Raw genomic sequence first — 26,683 nt, 5'->3', positions numbered from 1 at the left:
GTATTTGACGAGTTGGTAGTGGGACCAAGTTGGCTCTGCATGTCATTTCCCTCCACGGTGTAAAGAATGAAAAGAAAGAGGCATTCAAAGCGCTGCATTATAAAAATGGCACATTTATTGCTACAGAACGGTCATGAACATGAACCTCATTGAATAACTACAAGATGAGAACCAACAGGCAACGAACGGCCAACTGTTGGGCTGGTACGAGGAAGAATAAAACCCTCAGCACAGAAATCAAAAAGAACTTGTCCCCCAACATCTCCACTGATCTGCAATAAAAAACAAAGTGTAATAATAATAATAACAACATCAACAATAACAGCAACCATAAGGACATTAATAATTATATAACATAAAAACTAAGTAAAAGAATACAACATTAACCGGAAATAATTAAGAAAATGGGAGTGTAGAAAAATACAATGAAATACAGATTTGAGGCACTCAGCCACACACTGGGGAAAAAGTGTAACTGCTGTGTTTTTGTATGTTTTTTTCATTTCTATTTTTTTTTCTGATATTTTGTATCATCTGTTGCCAGCTGGGATGGGACGTCCCCAACTGTGGCCTCTAACCGTGACCGTCACACAGGAAACCTCACAGGCTCGTCTTCAGTAACACATGGTTCAATTAAAACATCTTAAATAAAATATAATAAAATAAAGTAACAAATTATTCTCATCATTCATTTTTGAACATTTCCAAAAAATTACAAAGTGGAGTATTTTATTGTAGTTATTCTGTTTTACAGTAATCTGACGTTTATTTTTTTTCTCTACTTTTTCTTTTCAGTATTCATGGTATAAAAGGATTGCCCCTGCAAAAAATAAGCCAAATATAATTTAATTTACGATTGATTAACTTTAAATTTTGCTTCTATAACAGGGTGCACTAAGTCTAATCCATAGCAAAAGAGCACTAGACAAAGGAAGCTTTAACAAAAAGCCCAGGCACTGATAACAGGGTAATTCTGCTATATGTATTTGTTTTTTTCTCTTCCATCTCTTCACTGAATTGCATCACAAGGAACAACAAGAAAGAAAAAAGGCCACAGTTCATATTTTCACTTTCACGTAATGATTAAAAAAATGAAGCATGTCTTTGAAAATGACAAATCATACTTACAGAGAGAACATGATGAATTTAATAAGCAGATGAGTCGACATCACGTCATGTCGACTGTTTATTTGTGCTTGTTGTTGTGGTTGGAAAGTCCAGTGTACTGTATGCCATGGGGATTTTTTATATTTATTTGTTTAATGTTTCAAGAAATTATTCCCTGGTATTTCTAAATTGTGTTAACATTTTTCTTTTATTTTGAAAATTCTGGGCCCTCCAAATAATAAATCATATCCTGGATCCTGACCTCTGAGTCACTGCTGATATCAGTTTTGTTCACTGATTCAAACACGTCTGCTGTTGTTGTCATTGAAGGCTGTTTTAACCAGTTGGAGAAACAATCAACCAATCAGACCTTTGTAGGCGGGAAAATAGCGACAAGCTAGGATGAGATGGATTAAACTGTGCATGTTGTTGTTAATTGACTTACAGCAACTACAACTCTTAAACTGACATATTTCACCAAGTTAGATGTACTAAATTCAAAACCTTTCAAAGAAACTGTACAGTAGCCATCAATCCTCAGCTCATCTCAAATGGCCACTTCACCACAATCCTGCATATTTCTAGTGGTTTGTTTGTGTTCCTGAAAATCAACTCCAAGTCTGTCTGGTTCATATGTTTCTTGAATAGCTGTAAAAATATAACTGTTAAAAGGAGACACTGTGGTTTTAGCAGCAGTTAGCATTGAAGCTATTTGTTGAGTTGCCATGTTTGAGGTTAGATCTACTGGCAACAAAACCCAGCTGACACTTGGATGGATCGGTGACTAGCTTGTTTGTTAAAAGATACAACATGTAAATCAGACATCTTTGGAGTTGTTGGAAGGTGTATTTTTTTCTCTTTTGGAGTTAGGCTAGCAGTTTCCTCCTGCTTGCAGTCATTTTGCTAAGCTTGGCTAAACATATCTTAGACCTACGTCTGTAAAGGACGCACAGAGATGAAACTGATCTGACTGGAGAGAATGTATGGTAGGGAATAACCAACTGAAAAACCATGTCAATAAATAGCACATCATTCAATACATTTTAAATAGTTCCTCCCTAAAAGAAGGATGGTCCCAAGAATGATCAAATCTTTTGGCGGTAAGCATTATTACCTCTGTCAGGGAGGTTATGTTTTCGGTTCAGTTTGATTGTTTGAGAGCAGGGTTATGTAAAACCTACTGACCCGATTTTTATGAAACTTGGTGGAAGCGTGTAGCATGGGCCAAGGAAGAACCCATTAAATGTTGGAGCGGATCCAAATCACAGGCCATATACACAAATTATTTTTCACTTTCATTAACATAACAAGAAAAGGCATGGCCTTGGCGGAGGTCTTCTCTCTCTGAGTGCTCTTTTATTTTCCTTTTTTTCATGGTCATCAGCATCAGCTTTTGGATTTAAAATCACCTCTGAACTTTAATTCTTTAACTGAACTTATTTAATAAAAACTAAAATACTGGTGAAGTTTAATAAGCTTAGGTCCCAAGAATAAATTAATTTAATCTGAGTTCTCAAAATGTAAGATACTTCAGGGTAAATCATTTCTTCAGGTTTATGACTATGCAACTGGAAATATAGTCAATGCCTTAATTGAGATGTGAAATGTTGGCAGGAGTTTTAAATAGTTTTTTTTGGCAGTGGACATTTGTACAATTTAAACTTTCTGTTATCATTTGATTGGTCATTTTGTCATTTTCTTTCTTTCACAAGAACTATAGTACTTTTCTGCAAAAGAAGTGCCATGTTAACATCCATACTGGTCATTTGTTTGAAAAGTTTTTTAATTCTTTTGTGACGAAAACACTACAAATTAAATTTAGTATTATATAGATGTACCAAATTTGAGATTTGTTGTGCTACTGATGTTGTTTAGTGTTTGTGTCTGGTGTATACCCGAGTATACCTGTTCATTTAAATGGGGTTAACTATCATGGGTAAAATGAGAAATGTTTCCTGGGAAAACAAAGGACAGGAGTGGCCGTTTTGAATTCAACTCATTATTGCAGTAAAACTGGTACAGAGTAACAGATTACAAAGCTCATGGCACAGTCACTGAAAAAGAGAAATGAGGTGTGTATGTACAACAAGGAGGGAAAAGAAAAAAAAAGTTAACATTGTGGCTAATAGAAACATCAGGGGTAACATAAAAATGAAGATACTGTAATTCGGGAGATGAATTGATTATACAACAAAGAGAAAATACGAAATGAAGCATCGCAAAAATAACATTACGTAAAAAATACATTTAGCACTTACACTGACAGATTCAATCCTAGTGTTTTACCTAGGTCCGATTCAAAGCAGCTTTTCCTTTTGACAAAAAGCTCAATTTTAATGGCAAACACTAAAAACAAATGACTGAAACTGCCTTGCACATGATCTGATATCTTTTTGGGGAAATAGCTGATAAGATTGTTTGCTGACGACCTGCTTTTTTATATTAGTGACACTCCAATCTTTTACAAAATGTTCATATATTAATCTTGAATCAGGTGCTGAGGGTGTTTCATTTAATCAACATTTACAACCCATCTTGAAGAGATATTAATGCACAGGAGTCAGAGCCGGCCCGAAGCCACCAGGTAGAACTAAAATTAATTCTTTTGGTACGTACCTCAGTTAATTTTTTGTCATAATTTATGTAATCAAATATAAAATCATTCATTTTGTTATACCACCCTAGAACAATTTCTGAAAAAGGTTATAAGTTTAAGTTATAACCAACTTTCATTTGTTATATATTTTTGATTATCAAAATGAATTTTGCATAACAAACTCAGGTATTTTTGAGTTATGATAACCTGTGTTTTTATGAATTTGCATTTGCACTTTTCCTAAGAATAGCATTTTACAGAACAGGTATTTTTTTTTTTTACCAGCTTGTTTTCCTCCTTGAAAATCAAAATAAATTCTTTAGATGGCAAATAAAAGGACCCACTCCGGCTCTGACACCAGTGATTCTTGGTGCAAGCAAAGACAATAATTTGACTTACACACTTCAGATGGTCAACCAATACCACAAACAGTACTGAGCACCACTGACTGAAACTAAAAGTTGGCACCTGTCTACTGTAACCGGACGAATACAACCTCACTAAAAATCAAAACAAGTTCATCATCGTCGCCTCTCACTGGCAAGTCCTCACCCCACAGAAACCCCACAGAAAATGTTTTATGACTATTTACAAATTTCTCTGCAAAAAATACATTTAAAAATGGCAATGTCATGAGGCATGGAGAATTAAACAAATATCATGTCTTTTATGATTTCTGATTCCTCCCACGAACCCTCAAAAAATGTTCTCCACAGATATAAACATAATGTCGAAAAACAATAATAAAAAAAAATGATTCTGAACCTTTGACCTCACTACATTTTCAATGTGACACATTTTTTCAACACACACTGAATTTTACTTTTTCATATTTTAACAAAAAAACCGATACGACATATTTCTAAAACACAAAATAACAACAGTCTACATGTAAAAATATAACTTTTACATACACAATTTCAAAATAATGGTAAAGTTTGCCATTTTGTTGCATACAATTTACAAACGTCTGTGTGTTGTTGCCTTGGATAGATAGCAGTGAATGGAGCTGATGGAACTCCGGTCCCATTTTTGTCCTGCGCAGGGTGCCGTACTAGTCAGAGGGTGTTGTCATGGCAACATCGGAGAACACAACAAAGTCAGTTGAAAATTTATAACACTGAGGGGCCTCGCCAACTTCTGCCAGTTCAGTCTTTGAGAAAATAATTCCTCCCCAAGCAAACACTCCTCTGCAACAGAAAATAAAAAAATAACAGAAAAGGGCACCCTCCTTATATATCGTATATATTTTTTTTGTACATTTATATATAGATTGATTTATTCAAATAGATTCTTTTCCAGTTTCCGTGCCTTCCTGTTGATTGGGTACGATTTTAACCGCGTCAAAATGACCAACGACAGAGAACAATGCTGTCGGATTGCGAATTGTGTTGTTTTTTTGCTTTTGTTTTTGTTTTGTTTTTTTACATTTTCTATAATAGACATGTAAACCAGAACAGACAAAGAAAAAGTAATAAGAGAAAAGATTCTTCTTAAAAAAGAGAGAGAGAGAGAGAGAAAAAAAAGAAAATCTGTTTTACAACATACGACCACACACTTTGTACTGAAGACTACATTGGCTTACGGACAAGCCGATCAAATATTGATAAAAAGCTGATAAGCTATAATACAAGAAGAGACGCGTTTGTTCACCATGGAAACAGGGCTGGGGGTTGTAACAGGAAGGGTTGGGGGTTATGGAGAACTTGGGGGTGGGGTTGGGGGGTTTTGGATGGGGGTTCGTCTTGCTAAATCAAGCGTCTGTCTCATTGGCTCGAAGCCAGAACACGTTGTCTACTTACATATAAGCGTACAGTACATTAAATACAGTTTAGTTTTTTATCCAAAAAATACTTTTTTTTCCTTTTTAGCTTTTTTTAAATTCCCAGGTCTGGTAAAAAACCTGACTGCATAGAACCTAACGACTAAGAACAGGTTTCCCTAAGCTTGCATCCTATTAAAAGACCAGGTAAATGTCCTCCTCTGGCAACTCGAATGATATGAACTCTAAAAAGGCACATTGGTAGAAGTGTGAATGTTCAAATTGCATCTGTGGGACCGCTTAGGTGGGGCACGAGGCTGGGGAGAGGGGCTAGGGCTCTGGTTTAGGGCTCGTAAGGCTAGGGTCAGCAGAGAAGACAGAACTGGGACTGGGTATTAAACATAGGCCTGGGTTGTGGAAGGTTCAAACTGGGGCAAGGGTGAAAGGGGAGTTTCAGATTGACACCAGAAAACAATAGACGTCCTTGCAGATATTCAAATTACCTTCGCCTGTTGCCGGAGGGTAAACCTTGATGCATACCGACGCAATAAACATTACATTTATTTTCCTGACCTATCCGGACCTGATTCATTAATTCCAGTTCTCACCTGGTCACGATCATGACATGCCAGTCCTGCCTTTGTCCTGATCCTATTACTTTCTTTCCCAATCCGGTATCACTCCCAAGTCAATGTTCTTCTGAACTTCTACCCAAGAAACCTGGGTAAGTCTAAGCACAAGAGGTGGCACTTTGAAATTCGGAAGTGATACACTTTATTAATGGTTGGGCTTGTGGATTGGACCTTCCCCAGACGTAGTAGAGTACTGATCTGGTTTAATTTGATTCAAATATGCCGAATTTTAACAAAATGTTTTGAATTTACATGTATATTGAGCAAACCAAGGTAATCAGAATGTCTGAACCCTACGTCGGGCATGCCAGACACTGACGAATGACGAGTCTTTAGTCTCTATAATGAAGGATGCAAGGCCAATGAAATTTGCTAATGGTCCCAAAAACAGACATCTCAACTACAATGAACTTGTCTGTTATTTTGCAAGACAGCCCGTGTCAATCAGAAAGTCCCCCAAGGTTGTTACTCAGGGCAGGGCAATCTGAGGTTGAGGGGTTATGATCGGCCAGATACTAAACCAGGAAATGAGGGAACCTAATGAAACCAACTTAGGAATGCTTTGACTACTGCTGCTTGGCCCCCAGAAGAAAAGTATACACCCCTTCACCATGATGATTGTTCCCTTGCTTCATCATTTAGACCTCTAGATGTTTCCCTCCTCTCCCTCTTATCTCTAGCTCCTCAGGATGTTGGCCCACTTAAATAATTACTCTTCCATGACTCCCAAAACGTCTTCAGGCCTTCGGGACATCCGGACCACTCGATTCAAGTAGAGCGATCGTGATTCAGGGAATGTGCTAAACGTGGAATAGAATTCACTTCAGTGCTCAGTCCCGCCCCTTCTTCCCTCTCATCCAGCGACCCATTTGTATCATCTGTCCATCGTCTCAACCAGCTGCCCAGCAGTGCTCCGATTTCAGCAAAGGCCTGGACACCATTTCAAACTCTGCCTGCTCTACCTAGTGCCCATGTTGACGAATATCTGACAAAAGACTCTGGCGCGGGATGTTTGCTGGAGCTCGTTTTTGCATTTGCACTACAAACCCGCGATAACAAGCTCAAATGAAGATGACAAAAAACCTTCCTGCTGCATTTAGAAGTACACTTTTCATTACTGCATGATTCTTCATTTGTGTTTTTTCTTCTGTAATTCCTCTACCTTTAATAATTTAAACACCCCAGTCCCTCTGGAGTCACTCGCTGATTGATTGATAAACTGATTCAATGATTGATTCTTTAGGTATTCTCTTCCTCCCAGTAGATACACACGGGCCATTTGGGTACAACTGTCCAGGATTTTGAATTTGTGATCACACTAAAAAGTTAGCAGTTCGTACAATTTTGCCAAAACACTAATAAAGATACATAAACATGTTCAGATTTCTTTTTTTTTTACACTGACAATCTACTGTAAATGTTTGCAGGTTAAGAGGGAATGCATTAGAAGGGGAAGAACGAGTTGCCCCCGTTTTTCCTGTTTAGCCTCGTTTCTTTCTAGGCATCTATGATCGTCAAAAAGCGTTTGCGAACTTAATTTGTTGTTCAAATGACTCAGCATATCAAGCACCTAATATCTTCTAGGTTTTAATTTATACTTCAATCTGTGAAAATGCGTGGTTTGTAAGGGGATGTATGAGTGGGCAGCTTGCTTCCGTGAAACTTCCTGGAATTTTTCCTGTTCTTTTGTTTTGTTTGCTTTGCTTCTCCGTGTGTATCTATCTGACTGGTTTGCATCCAAGAGGAGATCAGGCACAGCTTCATCCACAGTGTGGCGTTAGATTGCCATTCAGTCAGAGACGCGCTGAAGCTGCATTCAACAACAGCTGCACAATGTTGCTTTAAAAAAAACAAACTCTTTAAACACTTGTGATATGTTTTGCTCCGTTCTGAACAACCCTCCCCAACCCGTACCCTCCTCACTGCCCGCGTCCAGTTGCACTTTTTTAACAAGTTTGTTGTCATTTTTTTTTTCCATTTCTCATATATATATATATACTATATATAGAACCCTTTTGTTCTTTAAAACTGGGAATGCTGATAAAACAAGTAGTACAAGAAGAAGAATTTCTTGGATGATGTGATTCCAAAGACGTTTGTCCATTTGCTGTCACTTTGTGTCAAAAGCTCCCACTTTGTAGCAGCCATGTTACAGCGGCCGTTTAACGTCTCCACAAAGTAGCATCCAGTTCACTTCGGCTGGAGATGCAAAGTGACGAAAGCGACTAATGTGACTCTGCAGTTTGTGTTCTCGACAGAAGAAGAGAGACGAAGGTGAAGAGGAGGATCAGAGACAGACGAGAGGAGAGAAGGAGGCTGATCTGATTGGTCAGGCCGAAGATCCAGAGAATCTGATTGGTCAGGCTGAAGCAACAACGGGGTTGATCGATTGCCGGGTTGTCCTGGAAACGCTGTCAGAGGAAGTGGTCACTCATCATCTTGATGAACTCTGGCACCTTGGACCTGGCGAGACAAAGAGAAAAAATATAGGAAGGGGGAATGAGGAGGGACATTTACACACAAATACATAGAAAAAACTAGAAGTGCACTCGGAGAACGCAGACCTCCACAAAGGCAGGTTTCATGTACGTCGCTGACCCCCCCTCGCCACCAAAATCGAATGGATTGTTCATTGTGCCACACTCACCAAAAAATTTCATTCAAATCCATCGCAGACTTTTGGAGTTATCCTCCAAACGGACAAACCAACAAACCAGCAAACCAAAAAACAATCCAACCGCGGTGCAAAACATAACCTCCTTCCTAGGGCTTCGGCCTTGGTGGAGGTAATGAGTTTACTTTAACGTCAACTCATTGCGGCCCCTAGTGGTAGACCAGGTTTTTGTTGATTAAAAAGCGCAATCGCTTTCTGCTGCCTCAAGATAGCAATGCGCCAACAATGCGCCTGACCACAACTAATTCTAAGACCAACACGCCAATGGGCGCACAGATGAGTGCAAGTCCATTTGCTACTTACACAACGTGGGCGTGAAAATGACAACTGCGACGGTCTGAAAATAGCAATGACAGTTGCGCTGTGCTGTATGCCGCTTTGCACCGGGTGTAAGATAGGGCCCTAACTGACTTCACCAACGACCACATCATTTCAATGAGCAGCCATTGAAATTAACAGCATGATGGTAAGGCATTGATCTGGGTTGGTTAACTGAAGCTGCTGTCGTGCGTTGCAATTGGCTCAATTTCGGCGAAGCAGACCAGATTTTACTGCGCATGTGTTATACCCCAAAGATATGACGCGTTGATGACACGTGACCGTGCCTCTTTCAATAAGCCTCGGGTTAGCATAGGTCGTCAGGCAGCGAGTCTCGCAAGAGCTTTTGCAACTTGGGGGTTACCTTCTAGACATGACCAACAAGGATGCCTAGTTGCAGCACAGGCACTACTAATGAACCTGTAACATTTTGATGCTTTTGGTCCTTTTTCTTGCACTTAAAGTTGACAGAGTCTTTAATGTGCTTGGTGACTTTCATGACCTGAAACCTGTATAAATGAAAAGCCAAGGAATGGCTTTTCGTTTATAATGGTGGCGTGGTGCATTTCTTTCACTGTAAAGCTTTTGCAGATAAGAAACTCTGTGTGGTTTTGTCTCAGGTCCCTCCAGCTCCTTATCAAGGACCTTTGGTACCTCAAGACTACAGAACATCAGGAAATGAGCTCAGTTATGCAGTTAACCTGCTCCACGACTCGACATGCAAACACAAATACAATTTGAGTGTTTTAAGAGAAAACAAAGTTGTAGAGAACAAAGAACAGCGACAAACACACACAGTCACACAATAAAAATCACACTTACTACCAATCTGTTGTTAAAATGTACCCAGACCAGACAGAAACTTGAGTTATGGCCTCTGTTTTTAGCCAGCTGAAATATCGTCAGCTCTGCCAGACATTAGCTGTCAGTAACTGAACGAAATTCATTCAAGTAATGGAAGAAATTTGACCTAAATGGCATCAGGTCTACATGTTGTCTGTGTAAGTTTTAACCTTTTGTTCTTGCGTTAGAGTGACAGCAGAAATTATCCATCTGATATCCAACAGTTGCTCAATGGCGCATGAAGCCAAAATCACTGGACTGCCGAGTGATAAAGTACCCGGATCATCTGGCGATCTTCCGCATCCATTGGGCCCATAGAGCAGACGTCTGTTTCCCAATGTAAGTCTATGGGAAAAAGTATTTTTGGGCCCAATGGCATCATGTGACGGATACAGAAGTTGTAATACCACTGTTTAGCCACTACGAAAATTTGCATCAACACCCAGGAGGCTTGATCTTATCATGGCTGCCACTTAGATACTTCCGGGTCATTTCACTCCGTTAGGAACCTTCCTAACCAAAAGAGACTTTTCGACCGCAGTCATGTTTTTGTTACCTTTACTATAATTCTATTCTGCAGGAAACAAATGGTTAAAAAGTACACAGACGCCACATTAAGCCATATCAGACAACTTGTCCATATTTCGAGGTCACTTTTGACCCTGAAAGCAGGAATGTCGTATTCCAATGTTTGGTTTGCCATATTTTAAATTTCATGGTATGATTTATCAAATGATTGCTCTGAGTTTCTGGACTGGTCTCTGAATTCCGATTTTCTTTGGTTTGAGCTAAAGGTACAACAGCAGATTAGTTTATAAGTGAAATCTTCTGATCATTCAGAGGGGGAGGAGATGTTGCTTGAGTTTTACATTTGTCCCAAGGGGTTTGAGCCGTCGCCCATGGCGGCGGCGGCGTGGTGCGCGGCGGCCAACGAGAGGGGAGCCCCGTCCGATGACGCGGTGACCTTCTCCTCCTCACGACGCTTCAGACAGGCTGCCTTGGGGTTCAGGTTTCGCTCTGGACAGAAAGAGAGAGAGAGAGAGGGGAGGGATTGCTGTTATTCCTGCTGTTTTCTGTCTGTAAAATGTCCTTTGTGCACTATGGTCACTATTTGTGCAGTGAGACTGAAGCCAAGAAGCCAAAGAACTTCAGACAGGTTGAACACAATCAACAGGTGCCACTGCTGCCCTCTCCTGGAGCTCTTGGAGCACTACATATCTATACAAATCTATATTTAACCTCTTGAACCCTGAGTTCCACCTTTAATTCCCCCCAAAGCAAATTTTGAATATTACCAGTTTTATCCTTTAAGTTCCCAATAATACTGCAGCTAAAATTGCTTATTGCATACAAAATAGAACAGTAGAATTTAAACAAGAGTATACAGCTGGACCGTGTAATTTTCAGTCCGTGAATTTGTGGCTAATTTGTAATAATAATAATAATAATAATAATAATAATAATAAGTGTAGTTGCATCAAATAAATAAATAAATAAACAAATGAGGATAAAAGCAAATCAATGTGGTGCAGTTGATGAGGTCAAAGGTCATATATGAAACTGACCTCGGACTTGTTGCTCCAGACTGAGGATGACGGCGACGGCCTGGTGCAGTATCAGTAACTTGGTCTGAGGTTTGTCGCTCTTCAGGTGCAGCTGCACCATCCTGCCCAGCTCCTTGAACGCCTCGTTGATGTCGCGGACGCGCAGACGTTCCCGTGCGTTGTTTGCCATCCTCCGTTCCCTCTCCCTCTCCATCTTCTGCTCCGGAGACAGGTCCTCGTCGTCGTTGTTGCTACGGTGACCAAGCAAGGGGAAGAGGAGGCAGGGGATGAGGGTAGGAGGAAGAGGAGGAAGGGGAGGATTTGAGGAAGAAAGCTCAGTTTAAATTTCCTTCACAAGATGATAATAAGTGACAAATTAACAGCCAACAGGGCTTGGTCACTTCATCAAAGTCCAAAGGCTGGTTCCCAAAACACTCAAAGCTTAAAGTCCTTCCTTGTGTCCTTTCAAAACTACAAAACACTGGTTATCTTTTCTTTTCCTTATAAGACCAATTTACCACAGCTGATTATTAATTTGTGGTTACTGCCCAGTGGTGGAAGAAACAGTTATATAATTCAATTAAGCCAAAGTAGCGACATCACAATGTGAAAATACTCCATTAGAAGTAAAAGCCCTGCCTCATGATCAAGGGATTTTTCATGTTTACACTACCTGCCCTATCCCATGAAAATGCCGAATGAAAAAAATGAGAACAAAAAGAGCCAATTTAACATCTTGACTTTCAGTTTCTGTTTCTGTCTCCGGAAGAGTTTTGTTTATCAATGTCATTTTGAACAAGGAAGGTCTTGGAGCATGTATGTAGGTGTTTTGGGGACAACGCGTGTCCTAGCCCAGCTGAGGGGTTTGATGGAAGCGAACGCCTGAGAGGTGGCCGGGGTAAGTTAGATCTTAACCTCTCAATTGATTTAAGGTCCTTGCTGTCCAGGTCCTCCTTCTTGTCATCCCGGGACTTTGAGTCCAGGAGGTTCTCGTCCCCCTCATCCTCTGATTTAATCTCCGAGCTGACGGACGAGGCGCTCTGGCCCTGAAGGCCTCCGGACAGGGCTGCAGGAAAATAGGGAGAGGAGGGGTTAGAAGGTGCACATAGATAAATACAATATATGACCACTTGTTACTTGATTGCCGTTGCAGTGAATGTCCTCAAAAAGTAGTCCGAATGACTGACTCTCATAAAGTAGTAAAGGCACAAGCAGCATGGCGCCATAAACCCTCTTAAGTTGTGCTCAGACTTTACTCCAGGTGGTGACAAATCCAGACATGTTCATGAAACTGTTTCAATTTGATGAACACGATGAAAGCATTGGTCATTGTTTCAAACACTTCAAAATAGCCTATGATTACTTTCCCCTGACAAGCCACCTCTTGCAGTGATTACTGTGCTCCCTAAGGCCGGAGATATACTTGCTTTTTAACCGCGCGTTTGCGTCGTGCTAATTTCGGACTACGTACACAACTGACGCTCCAAATGGAAGGAAGGCAGCATCGTGCACGCGCAAAAGCGTAGTCAACAGCATGTATGTCTCCAGCTTAAGCAGCACAGGCGGAAGTAGCGTGGCGTTTTTAGACTGTTTTACGATTGTCTAGAGAAGAGGTCAGGGTGGAAAGGTTGTGAACGTTGGAATTTCTTACTAAACTCACACTTCTATATTCCGAACCCCACAACCCGCCGGCGGGTTTGACAGGCATGTTTACTTTGAAAAATCACCAAAAATACACCTTTCATCATAGCCTGAAACTGTAAAAACTGAACTTAACATTGAATTTTCAAGTTTCCAACTGTCCTTGAACAAATGTGATGAAAGCTTCTATCAGAAAAATCAAACAAATCTGTGCTTAAAATAGTGATATTTCATCAAAATCACTTTATTCTGCATGTCTCATTTAAAATTTCTCCAAAAATAAACTGTTTACATGAACCAGATCCAGTAAAAAAACTTAGAATTATGTCCTGAAACTGCTTGGGGTTCAGAGGGTTATAAAGGCGCAGTAACAGAAATACAAATAAAAATGATTAGATGATATGTGCACATTCTGATGGGTTCAAGCCATATCTCATAAACCGTTATTACTGTATGAGCATCCGGGTAGTTGCAATTCCAAGTCGCACATATTAATAATTTCTGACAATAGCATCTCCCACTTTGCATAAGAACCACATACAGTAAGTGTCAATAAAACGGTGCAAAGCCTCCATCACTGTCAGCTACATTTAATATTACCACTGAAACAATTCAGTTCATCAAAAAGGAGCTACACACTGTTTCTGTATCTGTGTCACAAATACGAATACAATTAATCAATATAACTGCATAATTATTTGGATAAAACGACTAATTTAGGCAAGCAATGGTTAAAAATGAAGAATATGTAAGGGGTTTCCCGCTCTTCCCATTCAACTCCTGACGTAGTGCGAACGTGGCATTCTCAAGTCGACCTCCGAGATGGCGGCACGGGAGAGCCGTGATGCAGACGTGAAGCGTCTGTGCCCTCTATCTGCCTCTCTCTCCTCAGCTGAACACAGCGGCCTTTATTTGACGTCTGTATGGATCCGTCACTGGGACGCTGCCAACTTCTCAGTCAACACAAAACACTCTGCTCTGTTCCCACACACACACACACACACACACACACACAACACATACACACACGACCAACACTCGGCCATTTTGAATCTCCGTCTGCCTGACTGGAGGCATTTTGTGTGCAGCTTTGAGTGACGGTCTGTGTTTGGTTTGTGTGTGCGTCTCTTTCCCGACAATTGCCGTGTGTTTGTGCATAAATAGCTGCATTTAACAAGGCTTTAAACTGTGAGAAGTGACTCTGAATGTGTGATTGAAGCCAGACAGACACAGACGGACACTGTAGGAGACTTACTGAGGGGAACATTTTTAAAGTCTGACTCTTAGTCTGAGTCCTAATTTCTCTGATCTAATGTGGTTTCTTGTCAACACCACGTGTTTTCAGCTGTGTTTCTCAGTTTTATGTGCACTAATGTTAATAATAAATATGTTTCAGTCCTAATCAGTGCAGCTTTTCCAGTTTCTAAACTTCTTCCACGTTACTTCCTGGCTTCTTCCGTAGCCGCGTCCTCAGCGCCAGACTACATACTGACTCCAGGCGGATTCTAATTCTGAAGCGTGTTCACTCTGGAAAAGTGACACAAATGAAGTAAACCCAAAGATGTAAGAATGCAGACGAAATCGGCCTGTTTCGCATTTGCTGTTGATGACCTACTGACCCACAATGCATTGCACAAAGGAGATGGAAAAGCTGCTCAAATCTGCAAACGACTGACCATGACCATGCACAATGTCCATGAAAACCAATTTTCTACCAAAGTTAGAACAATTTTGCTGTACATTTGCTTTATCCCATTCTCCTATAACACACTCGACATAGAGTAGCATCACATGCTTCAGTGCACCAATCAGAATTAAGCAACATTTTAATCAGAATCTGATGATAGTCGGTGGGTTGTTTGGTCACTGCCAATCGAATCTGATCAAACAACACCCACACAATACTGCTGAGGCAGATTAGCTGAGTTTTTGACTATTAAACTCAATATATACCTAAAGATCCGCTTTTAACTCTGTCTCTTATGCAGCGACGGATATTCATTCTCATGAAGGAATACTAAATATTTGAAGCCAAGTTTCCAGGGGCTTTGAAATATTTTGTGCATGGTTGTGGAACAGAATGGCTGAAAAAACTGATCAATGTAATAAGATAAAATAAAATAAAATCACCTGACTTCAGTTTTAAAGCATCAAAGCATCATATAAAACTAAAAAACCTAAAGGATCCATTGGTACCAACCATGTCATAGCTAGCTTGTGGCAAAGGAGGCTAAATAACGCTCCAAACGTGCACTAAATTTTGGCGAAGAAAAACTGACATGGCTTGATAAAACTTGTTTGAAATATATATATATATATATATACTGTATATAAATGTTGTATATTTATAAACATAATATACTATGAATATAATATAAATCTTCACTGTTCATAATTATTTTGAAATTGAGAGGAAACCACAGCTCTGCTACTGAGTTTGAAGTGTTTGCTGCCAAAACCATTTTAATACTCTCTATTTACAGCCTCTACACACCCTCAACTCTGTGTGTGTGTGTGTGTGTGTGTGTGTGTGTGTGTGTTTCTCTCTCTCTCACCTCATTACACACTTGGCTCTGGCTGCCGCTCGCTGAACTTTGCTGCCAGCAGACTCATTTTCAGCCTTTAAAAAACGAGCTCAGGGCTAATTTGCTCCGCAGCGGGCTCATATACACTTCTCCTCCTCCATATTCATATCACACATATATATTTATTTACCCTCCTCGTTAAGTTTTTCTTTTACCGCTCGGGCGGTGACGTCCAGGCTTTGCCAGCTGAGATCTGACTCCACGTGTGCACCTGCAAGCGTCTACTTGCTGATCCTCGACCTCAGATAGTTTCCCCAACCTCATCTTCCTTTTAATACCTTTGTTTTTTTGTTTTCCTCTACATCTTGTTTTTCATCTCTAACTCTTTTCCTTCACTTCATGTCCTTCTTTTACATTTGCTTTTTCTTTTTCATCTCCTTCATTATCACCTTTACTAATCATCTTGCCCCCTTCTCTTTTTGATCTTCTTGAGATCATCTTCCTCTTTCTCATCTTTACAGTATGTCTTTCCTCTCTCTCTTCATTTCCCTTCATGTCATGTTTCTTCACCTTCATCGTCTTCTTTTCCTTTTTCGTCCTGTTTTCACAACCTTTTTTAATTTCTTATTTCTCTTAATCTTCATCCACTTCTCTTCTTTTGCTCCCTCGATATTATTTTTTTTCTTTTATTATTAGTATTGTTATTCTCTTATTACTATTATTATTATTATTTTTATTTTTATAATTATAATTATTATAATTATTATTATTATTATTTCTATTATTATTTTTTATCATATGGGGTTGGAATATTAATTTGGTATGTTTGTATGTGTGCACAAGTGCATGATGGGATACCAGTGGGATGCCTGTGCCTTAATGGGAACACACAGATGAACAGAAACAGCAGATGCTGTTACAGTTTGTCCATTAGCAACTCTGGTCATCACTCACTAACTAACTATAAATGATGGACACATGGACGCAGGTATGTTTTTCTTGTAATCTGTATATGTTTGAATTGAAACGACTGAAGCATAAAATGTCCATACAAAGAAGAAACTAACGCGATCAGAAGGAGGACATTCCTTGCAGAATAGTCATCCTGATTTAATGGGATGCTCGGTGTAACTAGTATGTAACTGGTGTTTGAAAGGGTCTTACCGCGGTACGGGTCGGGCTGGTTGAGGTCCGGCGAGGTGGCCGACTGAGCTGGCAGCTGAGGCCCCGGCCCCTGACCCGCCATCGAGTGTCCGCCACGCAAACCGCCCACGCTGCTGCCGTCTTCTCTGTGAGAGCCCACCTGGAAGACAGAGTGAAGAAGATGGTGAGGGATTTCTATTTGCGCTCTGCAGTTGATACAAGCACACAAACACTGACTCAAATTCTAACTTCTAAAGTCCAGATGTGGTCTGAGTCTGTTTTCGGTCTGGAATGACGTTTGTTTAAATCACAGTTCATAAAAAATGCCATTTTGACAACTTCGTCATTTTACTTTTGCTGTTACAGGTTCTTTCCTCTAACAGCTGGGCACTGTAGTTTTTAGCAAACATTACTCCAACAGGACGAAACAGTGCATTTGTTGGGGACTATTTTCAGCGGCGGATTAATCCACATTTGGTGCTCTAGTGAGTATTTGGGGCAGCAGGACGGTGTATGTGGGATTGAATCATGTCTCTGTGTGTCTGTTCATGGTAATGAAGGAACATGTCACCCAAATGTCCCAATGCTAACAGTCCTGCACTGAGGTTGACCAGATGGTTTTATGTTGTTGTCTGTTATTTATGCTCCTGTAGAAAGCTACTGTACACGTTCAACGTCCAACTCTTTTAAATTTCTTTTCCAGTGATTTAACCGTTTCGTTTCTTTTTTTCTGCGTTGGCATTGCGCAAATAATTATAAAACAAAAGGTTCAGACTGTGGCCAGATTTAGATTTTGTGCTATATAAATATAATGTAAAAAAACACTTGACTTATGTGGTACCCTCAAGTTCATTATTATTCTTCATATGCACAACAAATAGAGCAAGCAGTCCTTGGCAATGACAATTTGGGGTCTTCAAGAATTAGCATTATCGCGTTAACTTTGACAACTCTAATAAATATAATTCCTAAAACTTGACTTCTGTACTACCCTCAGCAGTGGCAGGTTGTTCTATTAATTATTTCATAATTACTTAAAATGCTTTGTATTTTTTCCAGATCATATTGTTGCTTATTTTGGCCAATAGAGTGTTGTGTGACTAGATCCACTGATTATTTTTGTGTATAATAATGTAACACCAGAAGAGAGGGAGAAAAATATCACTTTTCAACCATACAAAAATGGTCATAAAAATCAACACAGGAAAATAGATCTAACACTGGACTAGTCTATATCAAATGCTTTCTCCTCCAGATGTTGTAGTTCTGTATTTGGCCTGTTGAGGGCATCCTCTGCCTTTCTACGACGCTGATGTCCATCTGTCTCACACACACACACGCACACGCACACGCACACGCACACACACACACACACACACACACACACACACACACACACACCATCCGATGTTTTTTTTCGTCCATTTTTCCAGTACAGTACAACTCAGGTGTGCTCTGCTCCTCCAGGCTGCCTGTTCTTGTGTGTGTGTGTGTGTGTGTGTGTCTCAGTCCAGGTTCATATCTGCATGTCTGACATGTATATTTACACTTTTTTTTTTTTAACTGGAACTCGAGTGTGTCTTCTTGTTTTTCATGTGTGTTATCAGGGAAATACCGTAGGGGTGCATGTGTGTGTGTGTGTGTGTGTGTGTTTGTGTGCTTGGCTGAATCCTATCCATCTGTCTGCCGCACGCACACACGTGCACACACATACAAACATGTACACACGACAGCACAACAACTGACAATTATCTTAATGCCCATATGTTTAATTGTGGGATTTCTAATTCCCAGAGCACCGAGCAGCTTCCAGCAGGGACTCACTGTTTTGGCACGAGATGGGCTCTCTTCATGTGTGTGTGTGTGTGTGTGTGTGTGTGTGTGTGTGTGTGATGCCAGCTTTCTCGTGGTGTCCTGCGGTTCAGAATGGCCTCTCTCTCTCTCTCTCTCTCTCTCTCTCTCACACACACCCTCCTTTCTCTGAGCTTTTTACTTTGAACACATCAGCAGGACGGTGGCTGGATATGAATCCTGACAGATACGTATCTGTATAAGGTGCTACATGAATGCTGTGAAATGGCAGCGTGTGGACACAGTGTGGAGGCTCCTTAATAGGGTGATAATCGGACTAAATTGCCATTTCATTTCAATTCATCATTCAGCACATCATGCTCATGCTAGCTGTTTGGGAGGGGGGGGGCAGGGGGTATTTTTGCCCAGACCAATTAGCAGTAAGTTACAAATCCATTTAGCCATTTTTGGTTGAAACAGAAGCTGTGGTGGTGGTTACACTTAACTCACTGTTTGTCATATTAATCGAACAAATACGTTGGTTTAAGAGTTACATTTTCTGTAAATAATCTAATGACACCTGCACTGGCTCTGGCACAGTAAAATAACGTCAGCAGAACCAGAATGGTGCCTACATTACCCATGATACAACTCGACTGCCAACAGTTTGGTCAGAAAATCGGGTGTGTTATGCTAGTAGCAGCTAATGTAGCCTTTAACCAACAGCAGAGATGAGGAGCGGCCCAAAGAGGTCTGGTAAGATCACTTCTTTTGAACTCCACACCCATACATTTTTTTTTATTTTCACTATAGGGCTGTCAATCAATTAAAAATATTTAATTGCAAATTAATCGCACATTTTTGATCTGTTCAAAATGTACCTTAAAGGGAGATTTGTCAAGTATTTAACACTCTTATCAACATGGGAGTGGACAAATATGTTGCTTTATGCAAATGTATGTATATATTTATTATTGGAAATCAATTAACAACACAAAACATGACAAATATTGTCCAGAAACCCTCACAGGTACTGCGTTAAGCATAAAAAATATGCTTAAATCATAACAAATCATTTCAAACCCAACAGGCAACAACAGCTGTCAGTGTGTCAGTGTGCGGCCTTGACTATGACTTGCCCCAAACTGCATGTGATTATCATAAAGTGGGCATGTCTGTAAAGGGGAGACTTGTGGGTACCAATTGAACCCATTTTCATTCACATATTTTGAGGTCAGAGGTCAAGGGACCCATTTGAAAATGGCGATGGCAGTTTTTCCTCGCCAAAATTTTGCATAAATTCGTAGCATTATTTAACACCTGTTCATTTTCGGAGCAGATTATAACAGATCATGTATAGATTTTTTTTTTTTAAATACATACACTATTATGTTAAGACTTTTTAGATGTATTGTATGATAACCATAGTGTAAATAAAGTTGTTTAGAAAATCAAATCCCTCTGTCTGTGTGGTAATCCAGCTGGCTGACAGCGAGGTCTTGCCCACCACATGCCAAACTCCCCTCTCGCTCCATGCAAATATCATAAAATGTCGCTTGTCTGCATGCATGTGTGTGTGCGTCTCTGTGAGTGTGCGTGTTTCAAACTGAGCGTCTATCCCTCCATACGTCTGTTTGCTCCCTTATTTATTATTTGCCTCTCGTCTTTCCTTTCCGTTCTCTGCCTTTCATCACCGCCTGGATTCCCAAATGTAAAATGGCAGCAGCGAGGGAGACAGAGAGGGTGGCGTACATTTTTAATGGAGGGCTTTTATATTTTAACGAGCCTTCCTTTCTCTCTTCCCTGATTTAGTTCAATGAGGAGGGAAGACGGGGAGACAGACGGAAGAGAAAAATATAAATAAATTACACATAAACTGATCTGCCGCTGGTGTAGCTCAGACAGTCACCATAAACCACAGCCACGCCCACCGTCCCTCAGGTTAAAGACATCTGATTGGATGACAGATAAACCTAATCGTGCAGCCAATAACAATATGGAAACAACAGCGAGTCAAAGTTGTTGATTTTGTCAGCCACAACTGCAAGCTGCGGTAAAAGCTAGTAAGTAGATCTTGAGTTAGGATCATCTTGTCAAAGCGTTTGTTTTGATTTGTTCTGATTTTTGTCAGAGTTGCATTCAAGGACACCCGGGCATCTGTGATTTAACCGACTGCTGGAAAGCATCACAATCATGCGATGTTGCGTCTGAACATCAAACCCAAACAAATAAGACGCACATATGTTTGCTGTGAAAAGTATGAAGTTTGTTTGTTTGTTTGATTTTTAAAAAAAAGTAGCTTTAAGCAGCCAATTCTGAAAAAACAGATGTCGGAGTGTCCTTGAATGCACCAACAGGGAGAGTTTTACATACAGTCACCGCTAACTGCTGTATTATCACAACACCGTAACAAATGTAAAAAAAACCAAAAAACTCTCCTGTTTGGTGCGTTTAAGGACCCTCTAAAGTCTGACAGTTGGTTGCTGAACACTTGCCCAAAGTCATGATTCTCTTCACAGCATCCTGTGAGCTGCTTAATGTCAGACATGCCAGCCTGGTCTCCTGAAAATGACGTTCTCATACAACGAAATTGTATTGTAAATTACGTTTCGAGGGAAAGGTATTTTGTTGTGAATTACGTTTTTTTTTTACTTATCACAAATACGTTTGTAATGACAGTCAGCATAAGTCTGCGTAAGGAGGAGGTCGGTGTCAAACAAACACAGGACTTTCACCCAGAAGACCGCTGTTAGTGTCCCTTGTGAAACAGAAAGTCAACATTGATTTAATTCAATTTACGCCCGTAGCTTAATACCGTAACAAACACATTATTTTTAAGCCAAACCATGATTGTTTTTTTTACTAAACCTAACTAAGTAATTTTGTTGAATTTTTTTGTTTTGTTTTGTTTCAACTTATAACGTTAACTATGTGTTTAAAAGACTTTAAAACTGCGTCCGTAATCTGGGAGAAAATATATTTCCCCCAAAACGTAATTGAGAATGCAGTTTTGTTGTATGAGAACGTAATTTTGTAGGAGACTGCACCCCATCCTCACTTACAACTCGTCAAATACCACCATTTGGTCAGTGCCCCTCGGCACTAACCGACACATGGAGGCACCCTTTAGCAGCAGTATATGACGAACCGGGCTTTCAACTAACTCCAATATGAACCACACGACGTTATTCGACGGTCGAAGCAAGTAACGTAGTATTAATAGCATGAGAGTCCGCTAAGGGTGGGCAGGATTGGTGGTGGATGGGTCAAACAAACACAAGACTTTCAACCAGGAGACCGCTGTTTGTGTCCCGTGTGAAACTAAAAGCAACGTTGACTTATTTTGTCACGTGACTCGACTCTATAGTCAGTCCCGTGAGTCACGTGAGTCGCTAGTAAGTGAAGTTAACGTCAACCACGACCATTTCCTAACCCTACCAAGGGGTACCCCGTGTGTCAGTCTCCGAAGCCGAGGGGCACTGACCAAGCGCGTTGGGAGTGAGAATGTGTAGGAGACGGGGTCGGACATGCACCACCAAGGAGCATTTTTACGTTCGTTAGAAAAGTTTCCTAATTTATATTAGAAAAATATCTTTTCAAACAATAAGTAAAAAAAGAATCTGACCAGACAGTTTTGATACTTGATATATAGACATTTTGGTTGGTAACTGAAAAAGTACTGAGTTGATGCCCAGCCCTATTACAGCATAAATAAAGCTACTTGACAGAGAATAAAATATTCATATATCTTGTTTTAATGTTCACTGAAAACTTTATTTATCACCATTGCCTACTTTTCCCATTCTTTTATATGCTATTTTCACTTTTTTTCTCTGCTTGGGCGACACAGACATATATAAATGTCATTCCAATAAAGCAGATTGAAAAGAAAAAAAAAAAAAAAGAAGAGCAAGAGATAGAGGAGGAGGTGCTGAGTAGCTGTCATCTGCAATGCTGTTGATCAGTGGGAAGTGTGTTCATCTAAAATGTGTGTGTGTGTGTGTGTGTGTGTGTGTGTGTGTGTGTGTGTGTGCTGATTACACAGGAAGAAGGGAATTTCTGGGTCAAGAGATCTCTCTCTAACACACACACAGAGAGACAGATTTGTCATGCAGTTGTAAACAGTAGGGACAAGTCGGTCTCTGCTGCAGCAGTAACACGCCCGAGAGAAGAATAAACTGTCAATTTACTAACTCCGTAAATTGTAATATTTCAGCCCGTATTAGACGGATTTCTGCAATTTCCTTTTGTCGTTTTCAATTATTGTCGCGGTCTGAAAAAAACACACCGGAGGAGGAGGAGATGAAAGGAGGAGATGTAATAATGAAGCGGTAAAGGTTCAACACCAGGGGAGAGGGAATGTGATCAGGATATTTCCTGGAAATATGACCATTAGATCTGGATTAGGGGAGTCAATCGATTAGAATATTTAATCGCAATTAATTGCTCAATCGCTGTTCAAAATGAACCTCAAAAGGAGATTTGTCAAGTATTTAATACTATTATCAACATGGGAGTGGGCAAATATGCTGCTTTGTGCAAATGTATGTATAACTCAAGCCCAACAGGCAACAACAGCTGTCAGTGTGTCAGTGTGCTGACTTGACTATGACTTGCCCCAAACTGCATGTGATTATCATAAAGTGGGCATGTCTGTAAAGGGGAGACTCGTGGGTACCCATAGAACCCATTTACATTCACATATCTTGAAGTCAGAGGTCAAGGGACCCCTTTGAAAATGGTCATGGCAGTTTTTCCTCACCAAAATACTAATAGGAAATACAAACACAATGATTACACTTCTCAGCTTAGTTTTATATTGTGAATGCAACGCATTTCTGTAGATGTGATATAATGTGCATAGCTATTTGAACTGTAAACAAACTAGACTGGACACACACACACACACATGGTGGAACATTCTTCAAACTGAACAGTCTCTCCTCTGTGAAAACTGAACACTTGACAGAAAGCACCTGCTGTAGCGACGTCAACACACACATGCGTGCACACACACACACACACACACACACACACACACACTGAGCCCAGTGTTGAGAACTTCCATGAGAGGAAAAAAGCACAGCAACATTTTCCAGTGGCGTGATATGTATGTATTTTTTTCCCTAATTTTACGTGTAACGAACTCAGTGAAGGACGACAGACTCCTCCGTCGAGTAAAATGTCAATAAACAAAGAAAAATGAAACAGAGGAAAAGGGAGGGAAGAGGGAGAAGGCTGCTCTATGTCATTTGGAAAAATGTCATTATGAGGTAAGCAATTTCTGAGCAAAATGCATCTGGATGAGCTGCTAATACTGAATGAAAAATACACGAAGATTGTCATTATGTGGCCTTTGTGCTTTGATGCATTTGAGACATTTTAAATATGATAGTAAAGTAGTAAGTAAGTGTCATCCCAGCATAAAATCATGTATTTATATTTATGTCATATTAAAGTACAAAACAATATTTTAACTTCAGATTTATGATTACTGTTTAGGTTAAAGCACATTTTTATTTATATTTTTCTGCATCTTTTATTATTATTATTATTATTATTATTATTATTATTTTTATTATTATCATAATTATTATTATTATTATTATTATTATTATTATTATTATTTACATTTTCAAATTAATTACCTACCTAAGTTTTTCTTTTTTTTGGGGTTGTCACATTTATATATTTATATATATATTTATAGTGTTAAATAATCTTTAATAGTTGAGTGTGAAGGACAAAGGAAATAGTAGTTTGAGAAAAAAAATACTTAACTCATGATTCACTTACTAGCCTTTTGTGGAGCTTTCAACTGCACTTATCTGCAGGCAAAACTATATCTGCTGATGAAGAATGTAAGATACCATTACAGTAAGTGGACCTTATTAGCTATTTTTCAAAATATATATGTACATACCAAATATATTTTAGATCTTTGTATTCTTCAATTATTTTAAGTTAGCTCTTTTTTTCCCCGATTCATTTTAACTACAATATATACATTCATATTATAAAATATCAATATAAGGTGAATTCATTTATTGATTTGTTTTTGTCACAGTTGGTCCTCCATACTAACAGAAACATTTAGCATTTTCGTCGCTCAACCTGAGACTGAAAACCATGTTGTATTAAGCAATTATCAAGGCTGTTAAGGTTTATTCATCTCATCATCTACATGAACGCGAGGCTGCACACGAACGTCCAATGATCATAACCTCTTTTCCTCATAAATATTCATATCACACAGCTTTTGAGTACAAACAGTGAAGGCGGACTGCATTGAAACAACATTACCATACTATAGCGCCGTATATTAACATATACAGTACTATAATTCATCCTTTCAGGAACATATAAGTTGAGGAGAAACACAACAGCCCACGTTTATCAAATGAATGGTAGCTATATATGAAGATTTCTTTCTGATAGAAACGAATGCTTTTCTGAAGACACTGTTGTTTTGTCTTGATATTTGTGGTTGTTTACTTTACAATGATCACCAGCTGAAGGTCAGAGTTTACACATATTTTTGTTTAGTATTACATCACTGAATAAATTAGCAGCACAATACTGCCAACTAGAAAAAAAACATGAATAATTAGACTGAATTTAACACACTAGATGTTGTATAACAACGAATTGCAAACAGCCATTCCAAAACCATGGGTGTTGATCTGCTGCAAATAAATAATAACAAAAACCTGTTGTTGTCAATCGATTAAAATATTTATTGGCGATTAATCGCAAATTAATCACACATTTTTTATATGTTTAAAAAAGTTGGAGCGTTTTTTAGCCTCCTTCGTGAGCTACTATGACATGGTTGGTTATAGAACAATTTTAGAATGATGTCATAAGACATAGTTTATTATTATCATTGCACTGAAGGTAAATGGGCGATAGTGGATTTCCATCAGCTTATAGGAGTACATTTAGTGACTGAGAAAAGAGAGGAGATTTAGAGAGGAGAGGAGTATTAAAAGGCATTAGCGTGTTTTACAGCAAAGTGATGCAGATTACGATCCATTTTACTTAATGTAAAACTGCTTAATGGAGAGAGAGAGAGATATTTCTCCCCTTTAACCTTCCCCCTTCCTTTCAGAGTCTCCGTCCAAACCCATCTCTCCACTGTATTATCACATCACAACCGCATAACAAAACAAAAAGTGTTGCTTATCCAGGGCTGGCTCTAGACTCTGGTGACCTAGGCGATGTTCAGATTTGGAGCCCCCCTTCCGCCACTTCCATAGGCGGCGGCGGTGGCGCTATAGGGTTAGGGTTCAACCCTCCAGAACCCTTACCCCGTAAACTGCAACTTGGTTTTAAGAGTTTTATTTTCATAAATAACTGTACTTATTGTAATATAAATAAACAATTAGTCCCTGATATTGTTGGCTTAAAAGTGTTTAGTCAGTATCACTACAATGAGAGTTACAGTGTATTTCTTTCTTTCTTTCTTTATTCGTTAATGTGTTACCTCAATGCACAAAATGAGGAAGGGCGCCCGCCGGCATCTTTTTAAAACAAATTATATTTTATATTTTATATTTTAATTTTATTTTTTTTAGAGGACGACCAGCGGCCCCCAGAGGGTGGAGCCCGAGGCGACCGCCTATATGGCCTATGCATTAAGCCAGCCCTGTGCTGAATCTTCTTGATCTCATCTGAGTGTCATGATTTGGGCATTAATAAAAGATATAAACTTAATTGGAAAAAAATTACAATGTCCGATCATATGTGTGTATATACTTATAAATTGATGCCTTTATGTATTTGAGTGTGTGTATGATGCATTCATGTCTATGTATGCATCTATCACCCTCTCTCTCTCTCTCTCCCGCATCAGTCTACCACCTGTTTTCCCAGAGTAATGACCTCAGCCTGCAGGCGTCTCTGCCTAACACTGCCAAACTACATACAGCTGTGTGTGTGTGTGTGTGTGTGTGTGTGTGTGTATGTATGTGAATGAAAGAGACAGAGGGAAGGAGAGAGAGAGAGAGAGAGAGAATAACTACAGACAGAAGATGAAAACAAAAGTGACATACAAAATATGTAATAAAGTACGTAATAAATGTGTGTCAATAAGACAGAAATGAGC

The 26,683-nt window shown here is 39.5% G+C and overlaps 1 protein-coding gene across 3 annotated transcripts in view; it reads right to left on the bottom strand.

Moving 5' to 3' along the window:
- Positions 1–93: 93 nt before the first annotated feature.
- Positions 94–26,683, bottom strand: part of tcf4 (transcription factor 4) — a 230,164-nt gene continuing 203,574 nt past the window's right edge. For all 3 annotated transcript variants that reach the window (XM_074616972.1, XM_074616974.1, XM_074616975.1), the window contains 5 exons: positions 16,807–16,945; positions 12,392–12,542; positions 11,498–11,727; positions 10,802–10,949; positions 94–8,560 (listed from right to left, as the gene is read on the bottom strand). In XM_074616972.1, the coding sequence (XP_074473073.1) occupies positions 8,512–8,560; positions 10,802–10,949; positions 11,498–11,727; positions 12,392–12,542; positions 16,807–16,945 (717 nt within the window). In that variant the 3' untranslated portion in view covers positions 94–8,511. The remainder of the gene's footprint in view (positions 8,561–10,801; positions 10,950–11,497; positions 11,728–12,391; positions 12,543–16,806; positions 16,946–26,683) is intronic.

This window comes from Sebastes fasciatus, chromosome 19, assembly GCF_043250625.1.
Source record: "Sebastes fasciatus isolate fSebFas1 chromosome 19, fSebFas1.pri, whole genome shotgun sequence".
Taxonomy (NCBI): Eukaryota; Metazoa; Chordata; class Actinopteri; order Perciformes; family Sebastidae; genus Sebastes; species Sebastes fasciatus.
The sequence above is the reverse complement of the archived record's forward strand: the minus strand, read 5'-3'. Positions and strand labels throughout refer to the sequence as shown.